The sequence below is a fragment of the Mastigoproctus giganteus genome, chromosome 2 (genome assembly GCF_048544385.1).
Source record: "Mastigoproctus giganteus isolate SK-2022 chromosome 2, ASM4854438v1, whole genome shotgun sequence".
Classification (NCBI taxonomy): Eukaryota; Metazoa; Arthropoda; class Arachnida; order Uropygi; family Thelyphonidae; genus Mastigoproctus; species Mastigoproctus giganteus.
Window position 1 is genome coordinate 39357142 of NC_143576.1, and position 20850 is coordinate 39377991.

The window sequence follows — 20850 nt, forward strand, 5'->3', positions numbered from 1 at the left end:
CTGAAAGATTCTTAATGTGTATTTTGTTCTTTGACCAGACTGGTCCCATGTGATAACTGCTGGGTTAAAGTGCATTATTTTACTCTTGTTTTTTTTCTGTTATCATGGGTGGCTCAAAATTTGAAAATGAAAAGCTGCAATAAAGAAACTCAGACACAATCAACGTGTTGAGTTTCTTTATTGTAGTAGTAATGTATTATTAAAAAAAAAAAAAAAAAAGTTCTCACCACCAAAATTGTGCTAAAATCAATGCAGAAAAACAGTTACTCCAAAGAAGAAAGCACATTATGGTATTTTTTTATTCAAATTGTAGATGTTGGTCAAGTTGTCAGTATATAACAGACATTTTCCATCGCGATCATATTTTAAATGCAAGTAGCAACATGCTATTCTGCCAAAGTGAATGCGGACTGGTTCAATTCAGTGAAGGGCTGGAGCTTAGGTTTTTAATACCTCAAAAGCAATGGTTTTGAAAATAAATCTGGGAAACTGAGTACTACCTTATTTTTGATGGTCAGCAGCCATCATATCAAGTGAAAGTATGCCAGATTCCAAACATAGAATGTGCTCATTCACACAAGAGTGCACAGTGGAGAACTAAGACTGAGTTTCCAGAAGCATTAAGTCAAATATTATTTAATTTTAATGTGAATATAGTCATGTTTGTAGAATGATTAAGGATATAAAACAAATTGAAATTAATTAATTTTATGCTACATGCAGAATGGAAGAATTTTAAAAATGGCTGATCTTTGGATGTTGTACTTGTACTTTTGTACAATATGTATTAAATAAAGTTAAAAAAACAGTAACTAAGAAATAACCATTAAAAACAAGATAAGAACAGGTTTATCTTACCTTGCTCCATACTAAGAAATGTTAACCAGAAAAGCAATATTGAATGAATAATAGCATTTGTAATCCATACCCAAAACACCTAATGGGAGAAGAAACAAAGCATACAGACACATTAATTTTTGTTTAAAATAAATTTCCATTAATAAAATATTTTGATATTATTACCATTAGTATTAGCAAAATGATGAAAAGAAGCAAGCTTATAGAGCATTATGCACATACACACACACAAACATGTGCGCATACGAAAATACTATCCACTTCATTTGCCTATTCCTTCTAATTGGGGTTTTCACAAACATTCTCTCAGATATTCGAGACAAGCTGTACTTGCTACCTGGGAGTCTAAAACGCTGATGGAACTGATATTCGGGTGACACTCAAGTCAAGTGGACCCAATTTCGGAAAAGTTCGGATGGTCTGTGACAACCAAATCCTCTGCTTGCACCTTCACAATGGTGGGACTGTTAGTAATCCTGGGTATAACCTCCATGCTCAAGTACATGGTGGGTTTTTTACCCAGGTGGGAACCAACGTTAGAAGGGATCGAGATGTGGCGCCCACACCATATGGAGGAATGCCCCCCCCCTCTATGTTACCAGGCAGTACTAGGCGGTAGATGACTCTCATCAGCCGGTGCAATTTCACTACTTTGATTATTGGAGCCTTGAAGTGGTGGAACCCATGTTCAGTCTCTAGAGCTAAGTTCCGGTCAACCCTTCCCTATCTCTTCCATCATGCAGTATGATTGATGACTTTTGAGGTTATGATGAGCATTGTGGCGAGATCCAATATTCCTTATATTTTGAGGGTACAGATATAAAACGGTGTTCGCAGGCCGGGCGCTAGTTAGTACACAGGACCGGACCTATTGGTAACTCTCTAGGAGGCTTCCGGATCAGCTAGTGTATAATCTTGCTACCTCTGCTCCGCCAGATAATGACTGGAGGGAGTCCAAGTAGTGTGTATGTGGGGAGCATTGTCGAGGCCACGTTATGTCAAGGATCTGGGTATAATTTTACCGTGTGTAAGCCATATCGAAAAAATTCAATTCATACAGCATGTCCCACCCACTTTTATTACTATTGAATACACCATGAATTGTCAAACTAATAGAGCAAGCTTATCTGTGAAAAGATCTAAACCTCACAAGCACTTCCTAATTCATTTCACAAATATACGTGGTCTCAATTCTAATCTCAACGATGTCCATTTCCACTTGTAGTCTGCCAAACCCCATGTACTTTTTCTGACAGAATCTCAGTTATCAGTTGATTCAACTACTGCTCATCTCAGATGCCCAAATTATTCACTGTATGATTCCTTTCGCCTCAAAGGTAGTACTTGTGCGTATGTCCGTTATGATATTCCCTGTCAGAGACTTGGTAATTTGGAATCTCCTCTCTTTGATCTTCTCTGGCTTAAAATCTCTCTACCTCATTGTGTCAAATTCATCTGTTGTCTCTACCGTTCTCCCAACTCCACTAATCACTTGGAGCTCTTTGACTTCATCTCTTTGCAACTTGACTTTCTCCAGTCCAACTTTCCTAACAGTGAGGTAATTTTCTTTGGTGATTTTAATGTTCACAACTCCAGGGCTTCCATTTTCTAGTCACACTGACCCAGCTGGTCGAGATGCTGAGGCTTTTGCAATTACTAAAGACCTTGTACAGATTGTTCATTTACCTACAAGATTACCAGACAATCCTAATCATACAGCCAATACGCTTTATTTTTTCTCACAAATAACCCTTATAAGTACACAGTCAAAGTGAGAGGTCCTTTAGGCACTTCAGATCACAACTTGGTGATTGTCTCTTCTCCAATGGAACCTTTATCTCATGGCTATTCGCAACCTCGTGTTGTTTGGCATTACAAGATTGCAAAATGGGATGACCTACAAGACTTCTTTTCATCATTTCCTTGGTCGGATTACTGTTTCAAAACTTCTGATGTCAACATTTGCTCAGATCGTGTCAGTGAAATTATTCTTGCAGGAATGGAATCCTTTATCCCACACTCCACTTTAATTAAAATCTCGTCCTTTAAATAAACCTTGGTTTTCCGATAAATGTGGTAAGGCTGTTCAAGAGAAGAATGTTGCATATCGTAATTGGCTTGTTTCTAATTCTCCAGTTTCATTTTCTGCCTACACCAAAGCTCGCAACAATTGTAAAGCAGTTATTAATCAGTCCAAACAAAAGTTTGAACAGACTAAGAGTAGAAAACTTGCTTCTTGCCCTAATGGTAGCCGAGCATTCTGGTCTCTTGCCAAAACTATTGGCCGCAACTTTTGCCCACCTCTGCTCCCACCTCTGTCCAAACCAGATGGTTCTGTTGTCACTTCACCCAAGGATAAAGCTGACCTGCTAGCATCCCATTTTTCTTTCAACTCATGTATTTATGATCTTGGTAAAACACCTCCCACCATTCCCAACACGCTCCATTCAATGCCTCCTGTGGTCTTCCGTCAAAAGGAAGTCAGAAGGATTTTGACGAATCTTGATGTTAAGAAAACTCCAGGTCCCGATGGTATTTCTCCACTTGTACTCAAAACCTGTGCTCCTGAACTTATTCCTATTCTTTGCCGCCTTTTTTCACTTTCTTATTCCAAAGGTGTTTTTCCTTCTGCTTGGAAAGTTGCTCATATCCAGCCAGTTCCTAAAAAGGGTGACAAATCCCTCCCATCCAATTATCGTCCCATTGCAATTACTTCTACTCTTTCTAAAGTAATGGAGAAATCAATTAACCGCCAACTCTTAAACTACCTAGAAACCTCCAGTCTTATCAACCATCGCCAGTATGGATTCTATCAGTGTGTGTCGATCCTCTGGTGATATTCTGGCTTATGTTACCCACTTATGGAATATATTCAATGGAAGGGTTCGGTGAAACACAAGTAGTTACTCTTGACATCTCAAAGGCTTTCGATCGTGTTTGGCATAAAGGTCTTCTAAACAAGCTTCCATCTTATGGTTTGCCAACTGTTTTTAGTAATTGGTTATCCAGTTTTCTCTCTGATCACTCACTGAGGGCGATGGTAGATGGTGCTCTGTCTTATAACTTCTCCACTAATGCTGGTGTCCCCCAAGGTTCAGTTCTTTCTCCCACTCTTTTCCTCTTGTATATTAACAACCTTCTTCCATTGACTGGAAATCCTATCCATAGTTTTGCCGATGGTAGCACATTGCATTCCACTTTCCATTTTGGGAAACCTTGCCCTGCTCACTCAGCTTCAACTTCTCGAAAATCTGCTACCAATTCCTTAAATGCCCATCTTCGGGTAATTCTCCAGTGGGGCAAAGACAACTTAGTTGATTTCAACCCTTCTAAAACTCAGTCTTCTCTTATATCTTGCAAAAAGGATTCTTCTGCTCCTGTGCTTATCTTTAGTGACAATTCGATTTCTAGGCAAAAAGATATATATCTATTTTGGGGATTACCCTGACTTCTAATCTCTCTTGGCACAAGCACATTACAAATATTGCTTCCTCTGCATCTAAAAAACATGGTTTTCTCTTTCGCTCTCGGCGTTACTTTTCTTCCAAACAGCTGCTCACTCTGTATAAATCGCAAATCCGCCCTGCCATGGAATATTGTTTCCACATCTGGGGTAGTGCCCCCAGAACCTCTCTCAGGCTTCTTGATTCCATTCAGAAGAGGGCAGTTAGGTTAATTAATGATTCATCTGTAACAGAGTTTCTCCACTCGACGTCTAATAGACGTGCCGTTTCTGCTGCATGCCTCTTCTACTGATACCTCCATGGGCACTGTTCTTCTGAATTGGCTTCTATAATTCCCGCTCTCTCTTTCAAGACAGTCCGAACCCCTGCCACCACCAGCCAACATCCATTTACTGTCCAACTTCAAACCCACAGAACCAACTTTTCATCTTCCTCGTTTATTCATTCAATTGCCGTTTTCTGGAACAACCTTCCTTCATATGTATTTCCTGAAAATTACAGTCTGCAGAAGTTCAAGTCCAATGTCAACAAATATCTTCTTTCGTTTTCTCAATCTCCAACCCGAGCACGGTACTAAGTACTATAGGTTCTAATACCTCTCATGTGTGGGGTTTATATAAAAAAAATATATATATATTTCTTAGATAATTCTTTAATTAACTTATATGCAATCAGGCTTGCCTGTGATTGTTACATGCACACTCTGCCTGGATTGAAAAGATGCAAAAAAGAAAATCAATAGCATGCCAGAATTTAAGAAAATTTCTTAATTTTTCCCCCCCTTCTTAATTAGAAATATTATCTAGCTTGCAAAACCAAAATTATTTATTAAAAAGCACAGGAGTTAATTTTTCTTAAAAAATCATATTTGATTTTTCATTTTTTTTTTTTTTTTTCACTTGATCTGATGCTTGCTTTTGAAATTTATAATGTAAATTCCAGTAAGAAAAAAACTTTCCTTGATATTTTGTCATTAAGTCGGGGTTCATAAAAGAAAGATTTTCCAATTCAAAAAATAAGCTATTATGAATAGAATGCATTTTTCCTTTTCCAGAGATGGCAACAATTGGTGCAAAGGTTTTGGGTTAGAATGCTTTTTGAAAATTTATAAAGATGGGTACCAATAGATATTTTTTATTGAAATTTTGAAAAGTGATCAAATATACATCCTCGAAATTGAGATACTGTTAATGGTTACCTGTTGTGTATCTTCTTTTTAATAAAAAAATAAAATAAAATAAAAATAAATGGCAATGTCATTTTTGATATTGCCAATGAGTTCTATGTGAATAACACAAACTTATTTTTTTTTCCAGTGGGCGACATCTGTGTTACACCAGTTTTGGCAATTTATAATGAGGCTTGCCAATATATAAATTTCCTACAAATTTTTTTAGTAGATGCTACACATATAGAAGAAATAAAATATAACTTCTTTATTTCAAAAAAAGAATTTTTTATGAGAAGAGATTACTTCAATTTTTTTTTCTGTGCAAGAAAACAGTTATAGTCTATTCCTTTCTATTTCTGAAGCAAACATCTTGTTATCAGGAGAGACTGCTTCTACAGGGGATGATATACATTTAAATAGAAAGGGTGCAAGAATATTTGCTGATGCTATTGAGGCAGTGTTAGGTGTTGGCAAACTGCAAACTTGGGGGGGGGAAACACGGTCTAATAGATTAACAGTAGCCATTGGCAGAGGTGAAAGTGATTCTTACACTGCTTCTATTGGAAGGATCAGTAGCCTAGAAAACAAGATGCAGGGTATTTCAGAGACTGCTGGGAGTCATTGTGGTACAAGTAAACACATGCACCACAACCCATGTCTTAGCTACCCTAACACATGGATTGTGTTAGGGTAGCTAAGAATAGGAACAGGTGAATGTATACTTGTGTATATAGCAATGTTAGGGGTTTGGTAAATACATTTGATGAATTTGAGGTGTTGGACAAAACTTCAAAGGCAGATATTGTTAGAATAACAGAGTTGTGGTGTCACACAGATATAAGGAATGCCGAACTGGAATACGAGGAGTACAATGTGTACAGGAAGGATAGACAGGATAAGAAGGGAAGAGGGGTTATGCTATTAGTTAAGAAACAAAAAATCCAAGGAAGTGCAGCCAGTCAACATCGCAGGACAGTACAGTGTCATTAGTTTGGTGTGACATAAGCAGTGAGAGATCAAAATTGAGAGTAGGAGTGTGTTATAGGCCTAATGACTCTGATGAGTATAATAAAAAACTATACGGAGAAATCAGTGAGTCCTATAATGCGGGATATTAATTTCCTGGATATTGACTGGAATTTGTGGGTTGGTCACTCACACACTAGAAAGGCTTTTGTTGATTTATTGGATGATTGTTTTCTACACCAGCATGTTCAGGACGCAACTAGAAGGAGTAATACTCTTGATCTGATTATCAGTAGTGATTCTTCATGCATTAAGAATCTGTAGATAAAGGAACCACTAGGTGGCAGTGATCATAGTGTGCTGAAGTGGGATTTACTCAAAGAGGTATCTACCACCAGGGGTAAAGGGAAGGGTTTTTGCTTTGGTAAAGGCGACTACAGTGGTCTGAGAAAGGTGGGACCAACTGATGATGTTACCAGTAAATTCAAGATTAATTCAAAGAATTAATCTTGAAAGCTACTAGGCTTTATATGCCAACTAAGAAATATTGTTCAAGTTTTAAGCCTAAATGGATGTCAGATGAACTAATGAGACATTTGGCAGAGAAGAAAAATACATGGGATACATATAAATTAATGGGTGACATGGAAGCCTATGACAGATATAAGCTGGTCTGTAACCAAGTCACAAAGGTGATTAGGTAGGCAAAGATAGATTATGAGAAATCTTTGGCAAAGGATGCAAAATAGCAAAAATTTTGTTGATTTATTGGATGATTGTTTTCTACACCAGCAAAAGAAAAATAGCAAAGAGTTCTTTACCTATGTAAACTCTACAAGGAACGGGATGAATCAGATTGGTCCACTGGATATTGATGGTTCAACTGTTGATGATCTTGCACAGGTAGCTAACAACCTAAATGAGTATTTTGCACCTACATTCACACACGAGGAGTTATTCAGAGAGGGAAATGCCAGAGGTGAATTAAACTCTGGTAGTGAGCTGGATGATTTTGTAATAACTGAGAGGAAAGTGGAGGAGAAATTGTTGAAGATAAACATAAAAAAGGCACCTGGGGTGGATGGGATCTATCCAGTTATATTAAATGAAGTAAGCAAACCCTTAACCATAATTATGAGAGCTTCCTTGGACTCAGGGGCAGTACCCATGGACTGGAGATGTGCAAATGTGCAATTGGATATCTCCAATTCACAAAGGAGGATCAAAGTGTGGCACAAGTAATTATAGACCTGTTAGTTTAACTTCTGCTCCAGTGAAATTAATGGAGGCACTGTTTAAAGAAGCACTGCAAGATAATCTAGACAAGACTTGAGTTATAGCTCAGACACATCATGGTTTTGTTAATGGGAAGCCTTGTCTGATAAATCTGAATGGATACTATGATGTGATCACAAAGGAATTGGATTCAGGGAATAATTTTGATATCATATATTTGGATCTTAGAAAAGTTTTTGATACTGTTGCACATGGAAGACTGCTGCACAAATTGTGGCATTGGAGGCAAATTGCTGCTATGGATAAAGGGGTGGTTGAATGGGGGAAGACACAAAGAGTGGTAATCAATGGACACTGCTCTTCATGGACTAATGTTATTAGTGGAGTCCCTCAGGATTCACTGATGGGTCCATTGTTTTTTTCTGTATTTACAAATGATATTGATGATGGTATATCAGGCTTAATGTCCAAGTTTGCAGATGATACGAAGGTTGGCAGGGTTGTTAAGGACACTAGCGACAGTATGCTGCTACAACAGGATCTAGATGTTGTTGTTGTTTTGGGGGCTTTACGGCGCAAGGACAGCAAAGGCCATAATGCGCCTAACTATGGTGATGTTAAATCTTGAATTGCGTCCGTATAGATGCTGTTCAAATTTATATTTATATTGTGTTGTATAGTTTTATATGTTTGAGGAAATCAAAAATTTTGGACACCTGTGGTGTGTCTCCTAGTAGATCAGAAATGCTGAGAGAGGTGTTCGTCGTGGGAAATGAAATAAACATAGCCTGTCGCTGAATACTGTACTTGGGACAATCAATAAGTAGATGGTGGACAGTGAGCTGAGTGTTGCAGTTTGTACACAGTGGTGAGTCAGTGGCTGCCAGCAAATAAAGATGTGTCAGGTGTGTGTGGCCTATCCTTAATCGGGCTAATACGACTTCTTCATGTCGGTTCTCACGGATACTAGATCTCCATGGTTTTAGATATTTTTTTATGCCAAGTAGCTTATTGTTGGCTTGATTCTGCCAGATATGTTGCCATAGTTCAAGGCATCGCTTATTTATAATGTATTTATAGTCAGATATAGGTGTAATGAAGGATTGGTCTATAGGATCGGTAGCAGTTTTGGCAGCTAGGTCGGCCTGTTCGTTTCCGGAAATGCCAGCGTGACCAGGGATCCAACATAACAGAACCTGTTGTTTCTTCTGGTTTAACTTGGTCAGAGTATTCCAGATCTGTCTAAGTAAGGGGTTATCATTTTTTGTATTGTGTTGTATAGCTTGGATAGCACTAATGGAGTCGGTATAAATAACGCTGTGGAGTCTTGTTCTTGAGAGTATGTAGTTTAAGGCTATGTGGATAGCACAGAGTTCTGCAGTATAGCTGCTACATTCGGTGGGGAGTTTTTTGGACAAAGTGATGTTAGGAAATACTGCTGCTGCACCGACATGCTTTTCAGTTTTAGATCCATCTGTGTAGATCGGTGTGTACTGGCCGTGCTGGGTTCTCAGTGCGGCATGTATTTGTAGCAAGTTCTGTTGGGACATGGTGTGTTTTCCCCAGGCTGTGAATGAAAAGTCACACGGCGGTATATGATACATCCATGGTGGGACTGCATGAGAGGTAGTAGGCTGTATCTTACTCAGGTCAATTTGCCAGTCAACTTGTAGTGAGCGAAGACGTATCCCAGTTGGTGGGTTTATTGATGGGTAAGCTCTATAAAGGTTTTCCCATTTAGGATAGAAAACACCATTCCAAGTAGGGTGGTTTGGATGCCCTTTGAGTTTTGCGGCATAATTTAATAAAAGCATTTGTCTCCGTAGCTGTAAGGGTGTTTCATGCGCTTCGGTATATAGGCTCTGAACCGGTGATGTACGGTACGCCCCCAGTGCAAGACGAAGGGCGCTGTGGTGTACAGGATCAAGCCAACGTAAAGCGCTTGGTCTAGCAGAGCTATATACGACAGAACCATAATCCAGACGTGACCGTATTAGTGCACGGTAGAGATTTAGCAGCGTGTAACGGTCAGCTCCCCACGTTGTGCCCGAGAGAACTCTTAGAATGTTAAGCTTTTTAAGACAGTTAGTCCGGAGCGTTTTTATATGATCAAGGAAAGTGAGTTTTTGGTCGAATATCACACCCAGAAAGCGAACACTAGGGACCACTGGTATGACCTGATTTTCTAGTCTAAGTTCCGGATGTTGGTGTAGGTTACGCTTTCTACAGAAATGTATCCCAACTGTTTTTTGGTGTGAGAGACGAAAACCATTGTTTTGGGACCATTTGGCTATTTTATTGATAGCACATTGCAACTGCCTTTCTATCATTCGCATGTTAGGCGAATGGCAGGCGATACTGAAGTCATCAGCGTACAGGGTAGTGGATATCGTTTGTGGTAGGTCGTGTGTTATTGAATTCATTATTATACTAAAGAGAGTAGCACTTAGCACTGACCCTTGTGGTACTCCTTCTTCCTGGATGAATTTTGAAGATAACTGGTTGTGAACTCTAACTTGAAAAGAGCGGCAATGCAGGAAGTTTCTGATAAACTGTGGTAGGTGTCTGCGAAATCCCAGATCGTATAGGGTTCGCATAATACCATATCTCCAAGAAGTGTCAAATGCTTTTTCGATGTCAAAGAAGACCATTGCAAGATGTTCTTTTCGGACGAAGGCATCCCGGATGTTTATTTCTGTCTTGATCAAAAGGTCAAGAGTGGATCTACCTTCCTGGAAACCGCATTGCACAGGATTTAGGAGATCATTTTCAGATAGAAACCAGGTTAGGCGAGCATTAACCATTTTTTCCATGACCTTGCTCATACAGCTAGTGAGTGCAATAGGTCGATAATGTTGCGGATTTGTAGGGTCTTTGCCTGGTTTTGGAAAAGCCAGAATGTACGCGTGGTGCCATTTGTCGGGGAACGTGTTTTCTTTGAATATTCTGTTATAGAGGAGTAACAGAGTCTTGAGAGCCGGTTCGGTGAGTTTTGCTATCATGATGTAGTGGATTCCATCTGGCCCTGCTGCACTGAGTTTAGTAGACGATAGAGCATGATGCAACTCTGACATTGTGAAGGGGAGATTGTACGCAGAAATTGATGCTGATTCAAAATTGATACGTTTTTTTTCAGCTTGTGCTTTGTGTGCCTGAAAATATTGCGAGTATGATGTTGCGGCTGATATATTCATGAAAGTTTTACCCAGGGTGTTTGCGATATCCTCAGGTTTTGTGATATCGTGGCCATTGACAGTGAGCATGGGACAGTTGACACGTGGGTATTTTGCGTACATCCGCTGTATTTTTGCCCATATTGTTTGAGTTTTTGTCGTGCTTGTGATTGTGGATGCGAAGCGTCTCCATGCTTCCCTTCTACTAGTCTGCCTGACTCGTTTTGCCCTTGCTCTTGCCTGTTTAAAGCGGATGAGGTTTTCTGTTGTGGGGAACTTCCTGAAGATGTTCCATGCTTTGTTCTTCTGTTTTTTAGCTGCATTACATTCATCATTCCACCACACTTTTGATTTGGCCGATATTTTTGTGGATTGTTTTGGAATTGCTTTGTCTGCTGCCTGCAGTATTTGATTAGATATGTATTCTACTGCCAGGTTTATGGATTTTTGTTGAATCTGGTTTTCTTCTAGTATTGCTAGCTGCTTGTACACATCCCATTCAGCTTTTGAAAAGTTCCATTTGGGGATCCGATAAGAGAGGTGGGGAATGCTTGTGTTAATGCGACATATCACAGGATAATGATCACTGCCCAGTGGATTGCTGTGAATAGTCCATCCAAATAGAGGATATATGGTTGCTGTGCACAGAGAGACATCAATAGCTGATGTGGATCCTGTCGGAAGATGTGTATAGGTGTGAGCCCCATTATTGAGAGTTATCAGATTCTGTTGATCGAGTAATTTTTCAATGATTTGTCCACGCTTGTCCAGATTGTGGTTTCCCCACAGCGGATGGTGACTGTTGAGGTCTCCTAAGATACAGTAGGGTTTGGGAAGTTGTATTACTAATTCTTCTAAATCGGCATAGCTTATATTTTGGTTAGGTGGCAAGTATAGTGAGACTATGGTTAAATCAAAGTTGATATTGACTCGTGCAGCAACTGCCTCAAGGTTTGTTTTTAGTGGGGGTGGCTTTGAGGGTATCTGGGCATGGATAATCAGTGCTACTCCTCCATGGGCAGGATTGTTCGAATTTTGTGCAACACGATCTTGACGATGTATTATGTATTTCCGAAGGGAAACATTTATATTTGGTGTCAGATTGGTTTCCTGTAAGCAAAAGGCAATAGGGTCATATTGTGAAAGAAGATCTTGGATGTCGGACAAGTTACTGCGATAGCCTCTGCAGTTCCACTGTAAGAAAGTAAGCATTATTTGGGTTTAGTGGAACCCTCGACTTCTTTTCGAGGGACAGAAGATTTGCCTCGGTCAAGTTTAACTTTTCCCTTCTTTGGGAAATAAGGTTTCCCTGTATCCATATCCTCATTGCAGAACAGTTCTAAAACCTGTTCGTCGTGATTTAAATTGTCTTCTGAGTCCATGTATTCTGTTTGGTTTGAGTCAGGAGTAGAAGATACTGTGGTATTCTGTTGAATGGCATCAGGTTGTACTGAGATTGGTGTATTTATGGCTTTGCTTTGTTTGTTTTTCGTTTGGGGCGTTGGTACTGGGGACAACAGTGACCTTGCCCATTCAGCTAGTGATTTACTTGGTGGTATAGATACTTCCGTTTGGGTAGAAATTGATATGTGTTTTGTGGTTATTTGTGCATAAGTGGGCTTATTAGTATTTGGAACCGGTAGGGATTTTTTGGCCTCTTGGTAGGTTACGTTATGTTCGGTTTTGTACCGCTGTATCTTTTTTTCACGCTGCCAAAGGGAACACTCTTTGGAATATGCTGGGTGTGCCTCTTTACAGTTCAGACAGATTGGTCTTGTGGCTGTGCAGTCAGTACTAATGTGTTCAGTGGATCCACACGTGGCACAGGCAGCTACTCCTCTGCAGACTGTCTATGAGTGCCCAAATTTCTGGCATTTATAGCAGCGTAATGGGTTCGGGATGTACGGTTTAACTCGGCAGTTAAGGTAGCCTGCTTTTATCACTGTTGGTGGTTTGGGATTGTCAAAAGTAAGTATTATGTTCCGTGTAGGAACTAGTATGCCATCTTTCTTTGTCATAATTCGTCTGACATTAATGATTCCTTGGTCGTGTAATTCTTGTTTTAGTTCTTCGTCCGACACGTTCATGAGGTCCCATTCGGTGATGACACCTCTTGATGTGTTCAGGGAAATGTGGGGTGAAACGGTGATAGAAGTTCCACCAAAAGTTTTCAGTTTTTGTAGTTGCTCAGCCTGTCGAGCAGTGGCAACTTCAACTAGTAGGTCACCTGATCTTAGACGACGGACTGTCTTTGGAGTTCCTATTGTGCTTTCTAGGCATTTCTGCACTAGAAATGGAGAGAGCTTTCCAACTGGTTGTTCTTCAGCTGAATGAATAATCAAGAATGTTGGAGTTCGGATTCTGCCTACGTCAGTCTTTTGACGTTTTGCTGCGACAGAACCAGACTCCTCTTGTTCTTGCCTTGTCAAGGTTTCTTCTATGCACCCAGTGTTTTTCTGGGTTTTACGGACTTCTTGCTCCATTTCGCCCTGGAAGGGAGACCTTTTCCCCTCCAGGTTACCGGACCCGCCACGTGGAGGCAGGAGCAGTGCCACCTTTGTGACCAAGCGGTAGTGGGTTAGTAGTAATGCAAAATAAAAGAAAAAAAAGAAAGAAGGTTACTTTTCCTCCTGTTCAAGTAAAGTGATTTCTTTACTGAAGCTTATTTAATTGATTGTTAGTGTAACGCTGTAAATAAAGAAGACGATTTTATTTATTCAAGAGAGCGCAAATTCACTGGCAAAGACACTTGATCACAAAATCGCTTGGCACCTGGGGCCAACAGGATCTAGAAATGTTGAGCAGAGGGGCTGAGATGTGGCTTGTTTGGTTTTTGAAGGAGCATTAGCAACTAAGGCCATATTGCTCCGGGATATGCGGTGGTCATTCCCTGACCTTTCCGCATCCTCCGTATTTGGTGGTGACGGGCTCGAACCCCGGTCTAATCAAGAAGCGTGTGCTACGCACTGCTGCTCCTTCCCACCTGGCTACGGAGGCGCCTGCTGAGATGTGGCAAATGAAGTTTAACATTGACATATGTAAAGTACTACATATGGGAAGCAGTAATGCCTCCCATATATACTGATATACTGATAGTGGTAGAGAAAGAAAAGGACCTGGAGGTAATGGTGCAGGCAGATATGAAGTTTTCTGAGCAGTGCAGATGGTCTGCAAGAGTAGCTCATGGTGTCTTGTCAATGATATACAGGAATTTTTCTAGCAGGTATAAGGAGTTGATTATCCTCTTATATAAGGCTCCAGACATGGATATAGTATTTGAGGTGTGGTTAGGCCACACCTCGAATACTATATCCATGTCTGGAGGCTTCATTTTAAGAAAGATGTAGAGCTGTTGGAACGAGTACAGAGAAGGGTAACAAGATTAGTGAATGGAACAAAGGGTTGCTCTTACGAAGAAAGGCATAGGTTTGGCAAATTACAGTGTTCGGAGGCTAGGCACCTGTGAGGTGATTTGATTGAGGTGTATACAGCCTCGAATGGTTTGAGAATGCTCAATGCTGATGTGATTCTTCCTCTTGCTCAGAATAATCACCTGAGAGGGCATAAATTCAAATTGAGGAGAGACAGTTGTAGGATAGATGTGCAGAAGTTTGCCTTTAGCCAGCGGGTAGTTGTTTGGTGGAACGGACTTCCATCTTTGTTGTGGAAAGCCTAAATAAATTGAAGGCTGAGCTGGACAGGTATTTGTAATGAACAGAGGGGTGAAATGGGAGTGGTTTTTTTTTTTTTTTTTGGCTGATGCTGCATAAGCTTGCTTTCTTGCATCGTATGCCTCTGCTAATGCTTTAGCTGAGAAAACAAGCTACAGCAACCATGTGCTAGCATTAGTTCATTCGCTGTTCTCAGCATATGAACCGCATGTACTACTTCAAAAATGGGACAGTTTTTCCTGAAGCAAGCAGTGGTGAGGGCCACCTCCCTTACCTATTGGGAATAAACTAATAAGGCTTGCTAGGATTTCACACATTTTTCTTATTTTCACAATAACTTACATAGATTTGTGGAATGTTCAATAGAGAAATCAAAGAAAATATTTTTGCTGAGAAGTATACTGGGGATTTCACCTGTGTAGATGAATTTCACGTGATCACTGAATTCCTGTTTGTGTCTGATTGAACCACTCTGGATATTGATGGGTTAAATTTTTTCAAATACCCACTTCAACACCAGGTGTAAGTTTATTCAAACAAGCAATTACTTCCTGGCTGAAAGCAAATTTCCACACATCTATTCCATAACTATCCTTTTCCAATTTAAATTTAAATAGGAAAAGGATGGTTATGGAATAGATGGGATAACTCTACTTGTACATGTTGTTTTGGGATATATGGAATAACTCTACTTATACGTGTAGGGATTTTTTTGGATGACAATTTATTCTTTACATCCCACTTGGAATACTTAAGTGGTAAAGTAAAGAAATACACAGCCTCTATAGTCCGGATTACCAGGAAAGACTGGAGGGCTCGGTAAAAGGGTCCTTTTACTATATTATTTGGTTTTTAGGAGCATTAGCAACTAAGGCCATATTGCTGCGGGATATGTGGTGGTCATTCCCTGACCTTTCTGCATTTGGTGGTGACGGGCTCGATCCCCTGTCTAATCAAGAAGCGTGTGCTACGCACTGCTGATCCTTCCCACCTGGCTACAGAGGCGCTCCTTTTACTATAAGGCTATTTTTTTTTACCCATTGTAGCTTACGCTGGTTACTCTATCTGGTTTAAGCGTGTAAGTAATGTCAAGTTTAGAAATAAGCTGAATTCATTACAGAGTATTATGTTATTAACTCTGAGAGTTGTAAGACAGTATTGACTAATGCCTTTCAGGTGCTTGCTGGGCACTCCCCTTGGATTTGTATATTGTATATAGAGCTTTTAGTTACTTTTTAAGGAAGGGCAGATAAGTTACAATCATGGGAATTACTAATGATATTTTGATTGATTGGAAGAGAGAGGAAAAAAATATTTTACTGAAATTGAGAGGAATATGGCAAGAATGTTGGAGCAGCAGTGTGACTGGTGATGCAACAAGGCTTTTTATTCCTGATGCACGTTTTAATATTGAAAATAAACATAATAAATGGTTCTTTCCCTGCATGGAAGCCTCTTATATAATCAAAGGACATGGCTCGCTTTAATGTAAGTTATGTGACTTAGGTTTGGAGGAGGATCCTTTCTGTATATGTAGATTACCTGAAACATGGGAGCATGTTTTTTATGATTGTCCTCTTTATGAGGAATTTAAGCATAATTTAAGATGGGTTATACCAGATTTTAATCAAAGAGCTAAAGGTCAATGGGTGCAAGGTTCAGAGAATTTTTCAGTAATCCAGGAATTTTGTAGAAATGTATTTAAAAAAAGTAAACAGCTATTTGTACTAGTTAATATAGAAAGAAAACTCATACTTGTTTGAGGTGGTTTTTTTTTTTTTTTTTTTTGCAGGCATCAGAAAGAAAACTGATGCAGAATTTACCTTATGGGTTTGGGGTGGTTTTTTTTTTTTTTTTTTTTTGTAGGCTTACAGGTAGGTATGGGCAGCCTGGGAGTGGGGTTGTTGGCACCCATTGGTATTGCACTACCTTCAGTGGGTGTGGGGTGTTAGTGCAAACAGCATAGACAGTGAAATAGACCCTGGCCGGACTTCACATGCGTAGGGATAGGCACAGGTAGCAGATTTATTTATTTATTTTATAATTTATTTTTTATTTATTTTTTATTTTTATTTTATTTTATATAACATATTATACACACTTTAACACACATTTTACACTGGCCCATTTGTAGAATACTTGAATACAGAATATACAAGTAGAGATGGATGTTAGTCTGGGTGCAACCTTAGACCAATACATACATGTATAAAATCTACTTGTACATGTAAAATCAAAATTCAGTTTACTCAAACTATTTAAAGCTTTAAACAATACAAGATTCCTTGTAGATGCTTAGTTTCCAGAAATTGCCATGTACAGAATTCAAGACTTTCATAGTAAGAGTACCCTTTCCTGCCCCTGACTAATCTTGTTGCTCTTCTCTGCATGCACTATAACAGATCTTCATCCTTCCTAAAACGGACTTTCCAAACTTGTATGCAGTACTCTAGATACATCCTAACCACTGCCTTATAAAATGTGATAATAATAGCATGTTTTTCCTTGTCAGCAAAACATCCTGTTATGAAAATAAATCTTTTTTATTCTCCACTACCTGGAGATTGGTGCTACCAAAATGATAGGTTATTCTACACTAATTACTACCCAAATGCAGTATATTGCATTTAACAATTTATTTTACTTGAATTGACATTTTTCAACACATTTGCATAATTTATCCAGGTCTTAGTGGTAGCATACCCTGATTATTGTCATTTGGGTGACAGTAATCAGAATATATTAATACATAGCCTACATTACTACCATTTGCTAACTTAGACATTAAACTTGATATGCCCATATCAATACTGCTAATAAATATAAAAACAAATAAATAAATATATAATCTTTATTCCCATCACAGCAAGTTGCAAGGGGAAGGTGGGGGACTCAGTACCAGACCGTGAGGGTCTTCAATCAAACATTAATCCACAAAGAGCATTGGTTCTTAATAATCTCTCAGGGTCCTGCCTCAATCATCTCTTTATCCAGAGAAGCTGCTTTATGCCATACTGTTTCAATTTGTACAGCAGCATTCATGTGGGAACAGTATTGAAAGCTTCAATTAAATATAATCTAAGTATATAATCAAAACAACAGGGTGCGAGAGTACATGTGACAAACGAAGCTTTACCGGCTCCAGCAAATAGAGAAGTTTTTGCTTTTTTATTGACTTAAATTGGCATATTAATTTATTTAGATAGGTGATTACTTAGTATCGGCAAGGGTATCAAATCCACATGTGGACAGGTTTTGCAGCTCCCACAAATGAAAGTTTTTAATTATACTTAGCCGCTTTATTAACTTAATTGTTAGATTAAATTATTTTCTAAAAGTAGCTTATAGACCTAGTCAAGCTCCGTAATTTATTTTGAATTTAGATAGTGTGATTTCGAAAGTAAATAATACCTCGTGTCCGTAGATTAACCGTTCGTAGCTTGCCGCCATTGTTATACAATACAATGTGTGCTAGCGTAACATTTAACGGAAAACTAGATAGCAAGTATAGTAGTATCAATTAATCAGTAAAATTTATTAATCTTATTAAATTTCATTGTCAATTGAATTGTACTTTTTTAACAAAATAAATATAGTGACCTAGTTATTACAAATGTAACATCATAAATTAATACATATAAGTTGACAGGAGATAAGAAAGTCATATAATGTAACTCGGAGATAATATTCGATACCGAAATACATATATATAGTGTTATAACTGCATTGGGATATAGGTTTAGGGTTATATTTTGTACTGGAATTTTATTGAACTTGAATAGAAATAATGATTCAGACCAGAGCAGCACAGCAAAAGGCTCAAACTAGTGAAAGTGCTATGGCTCTGGGAATAACTGAGGGGGGTGGTTGTCCTCTGAATCACAGTCTATGGAAACTCACTGCTTGTTTGATGTTTGTGGAGCAATCAGGAACGGGACATGATATTGCTCAGGGGAATGTCTGTATGTGCGCAATGTAAGGAGTGTGAGGAAATCAGGCATCAAATCGGCATTGTTATGGGCTTATATGAGAGCTTGAAGGCCAAGGTGGATGCCCTCGAAGGATTTAAACTGAGGGGCCCATCAAGCTCTCAGCTGCCAACATCAATGCCAGAGCTTGCACTTGAACATCACGCAACACAGAGGCAACCACCAAAGCAGAATGCGCTGGTCCCAAAAGAACTAGTTGTTGTAGGTGACTCTATTGTCAGGGAAACAGGAAACATATTGTGCAAAAAGGATAGATGGAACAGGACCAGGGTATGTCTGCCAGGGAAAAAGGTTGATGACGTTGTAGGGCAGACATCATCCTTTAAGGGCATAAAGGGTGATATTGTTGTACATGTTGGCACTAATGATATTAAGAGTAGGAGACCGGCAGAATTACTTAACAAGTACAAGACAATTCTGAAAAAAAAAAAAAGCCACGAGTTAGGGTTGAATTTGAAAGTGTCTGCAATTCTGACCAGACATGATAGGAGGGAGTATATGATAAGAGCCTTGTCGATCAATTCGGCCTTGGAGAGATTGTGCAAGGCTCAAGGGGTAGAATTTTTCTCAGCCTAGTCTGTGCTTGTTAACAGGAGAAACTGATTCTACAGGGATGAGATACACTGAAATAGAAAGGGTGCAAGAATATTTGCTGAATATTTTCAATTTTCAAGAATATTTGCAAGAATATTTGCTGAAATAGAAAGGGTGCAAGAATATTTTCCGACCCACCTAACTCTGCCTCGATAGATGCTATCGAGGCAGAGTTAGGTGGGTCGGAAAACTGCTAGCTTGGGAAGATACACGGACTAATAGATTAACAGTAGCCACTGGTAGAGGTAAAAGTGATTGCAACACTTCTATTGAAATGCAATTGAGCAGCAGCCTGGAAACCAAGGCAATGGGAATTTCCAGGACAGCTGGGAGTCAGAGTGGAACAAGTAAATACATGGGCGGTGTTAGGGTAACTAAGGGTAGAAACAGGTGCATGTATACTTGCATGTACACTAATGCTAGGAGTATAGTTAATAAATTCAATGAGCTTGAAGTACTAGTCAAGATATCAAAGGCAGATATTGTTGGGATATCAGAGACATGGTGTCACACAGACATAAGCAGTGCAGAACTGGAATTTGAAGAGTACAATGTGTACAGAAAGGATAGACAGAACAGGAAGGGAGGAGGGATTATGCTGTTAGTTAAGAAACACATAAAATCTAAGGAAGTGCATCCAATTGATGTTGGTGGACAATGCAATGTTGAGTCTGTTTGGTGTGACATAAACACTGGGAAAGGAAAAATGAGAGTAGGTGTGTGTTATAGGCCTAATGAATCTGATCAGTACAATGAGCAATTGTGAAGAGAAATAGAGTGGGCCAGTAAATTAGAGTGTCTTATAATGGGGGATTTTAATATCCCGGATATCAACTCGAATTTGTAGGTTGGTCACTCACACACTAGCAAGGCTTTTGTTGATTTATTGGATGATTGTTTTCTCCAGCAACAGAATGTTTGGGAGGCAACTAGAGGGAGTAATACTCTTGATCTGATTATCAGTAATCAGATCATTCTTCATACATCAAGAATCTGCAGATAAAGGAACCACTAGGTGGCAGTGATCACAGTGTGCGGAAGCGGGATTTACTCAAAGAGGTAACTACCATGAAGGGTAAAGGGAAGTTTTTGCTTTCGTAAAGGTGACTACGGGTGGGTCTGAGACAATTATTTAAGTTCTATATGGTTTGTTGTTGTTTGTTTGTTATCTGGGTTTTAGGAGTATTAGCAACTAAGGCCATATTGCTCCGAGGATATGTGGTGGTCATTCCTTGACCTTTCCACATCCTCTGTATTTGGTGGTTATGGGCTCGAACCCCGGTCTAATCAAGAAGCATGTGCACGCACTGTTGCTCCTGTCCACCTGGCTACGGAGGTTCCTTCTATATGGTGGAACCAACTGATGATGTTACCAACAGCAAATTCAAAATGGGAAGCATTCAAAGAATTAATCTTGGAAACTACTAGGCTTTTCATACCAACAAAGAAATATTGTTCAAGATTTAGACCTAAGTAGATGTCAGATGAACTAATCAGACATGTGACAGAGAAGAAAAATGTATGGGAAACATATAAATTAACATGTGACACAGAAGCCTATCATAGGCTTCTGTGACAAAGAAGCCTATGATAGATATAAGCTATTCTGTAACCAAGATACAAAGGAGGTTAGGCAGGCGAAGGCAGATTACAAGAAATCTATGGCAAAGGATGCAAAGGAAAACAGCAAAGAGTTATATATAAACTCTAGAAGGAAGGGGATGAATC

General features: G+C 39.2%; 1 protein-coding gene across 2 annotated transcripts in view; it reads right to left on the reverse strand.

Moving 5' to 3' along the window:
• Window positions 1-20850, reverse strand: part of ATP8A (ATPase phospholipid transporting 8A1) — a 1160338-nt gene that overhangs the window by 245703 nt on the left and 893785 nt on the right. For both annotated transcript variants that reach the window (XM_090368461.1, XM_090368462.1), the window contains one exon: window positions 859-937. In XM_090368461.1, coding sequence (XP_090224587.1) covers window positions 859-937 — 79 coding nt within the window. The remainder of the gene's footprint in view (window positions 1-858; window positions 938-20850) is intronic.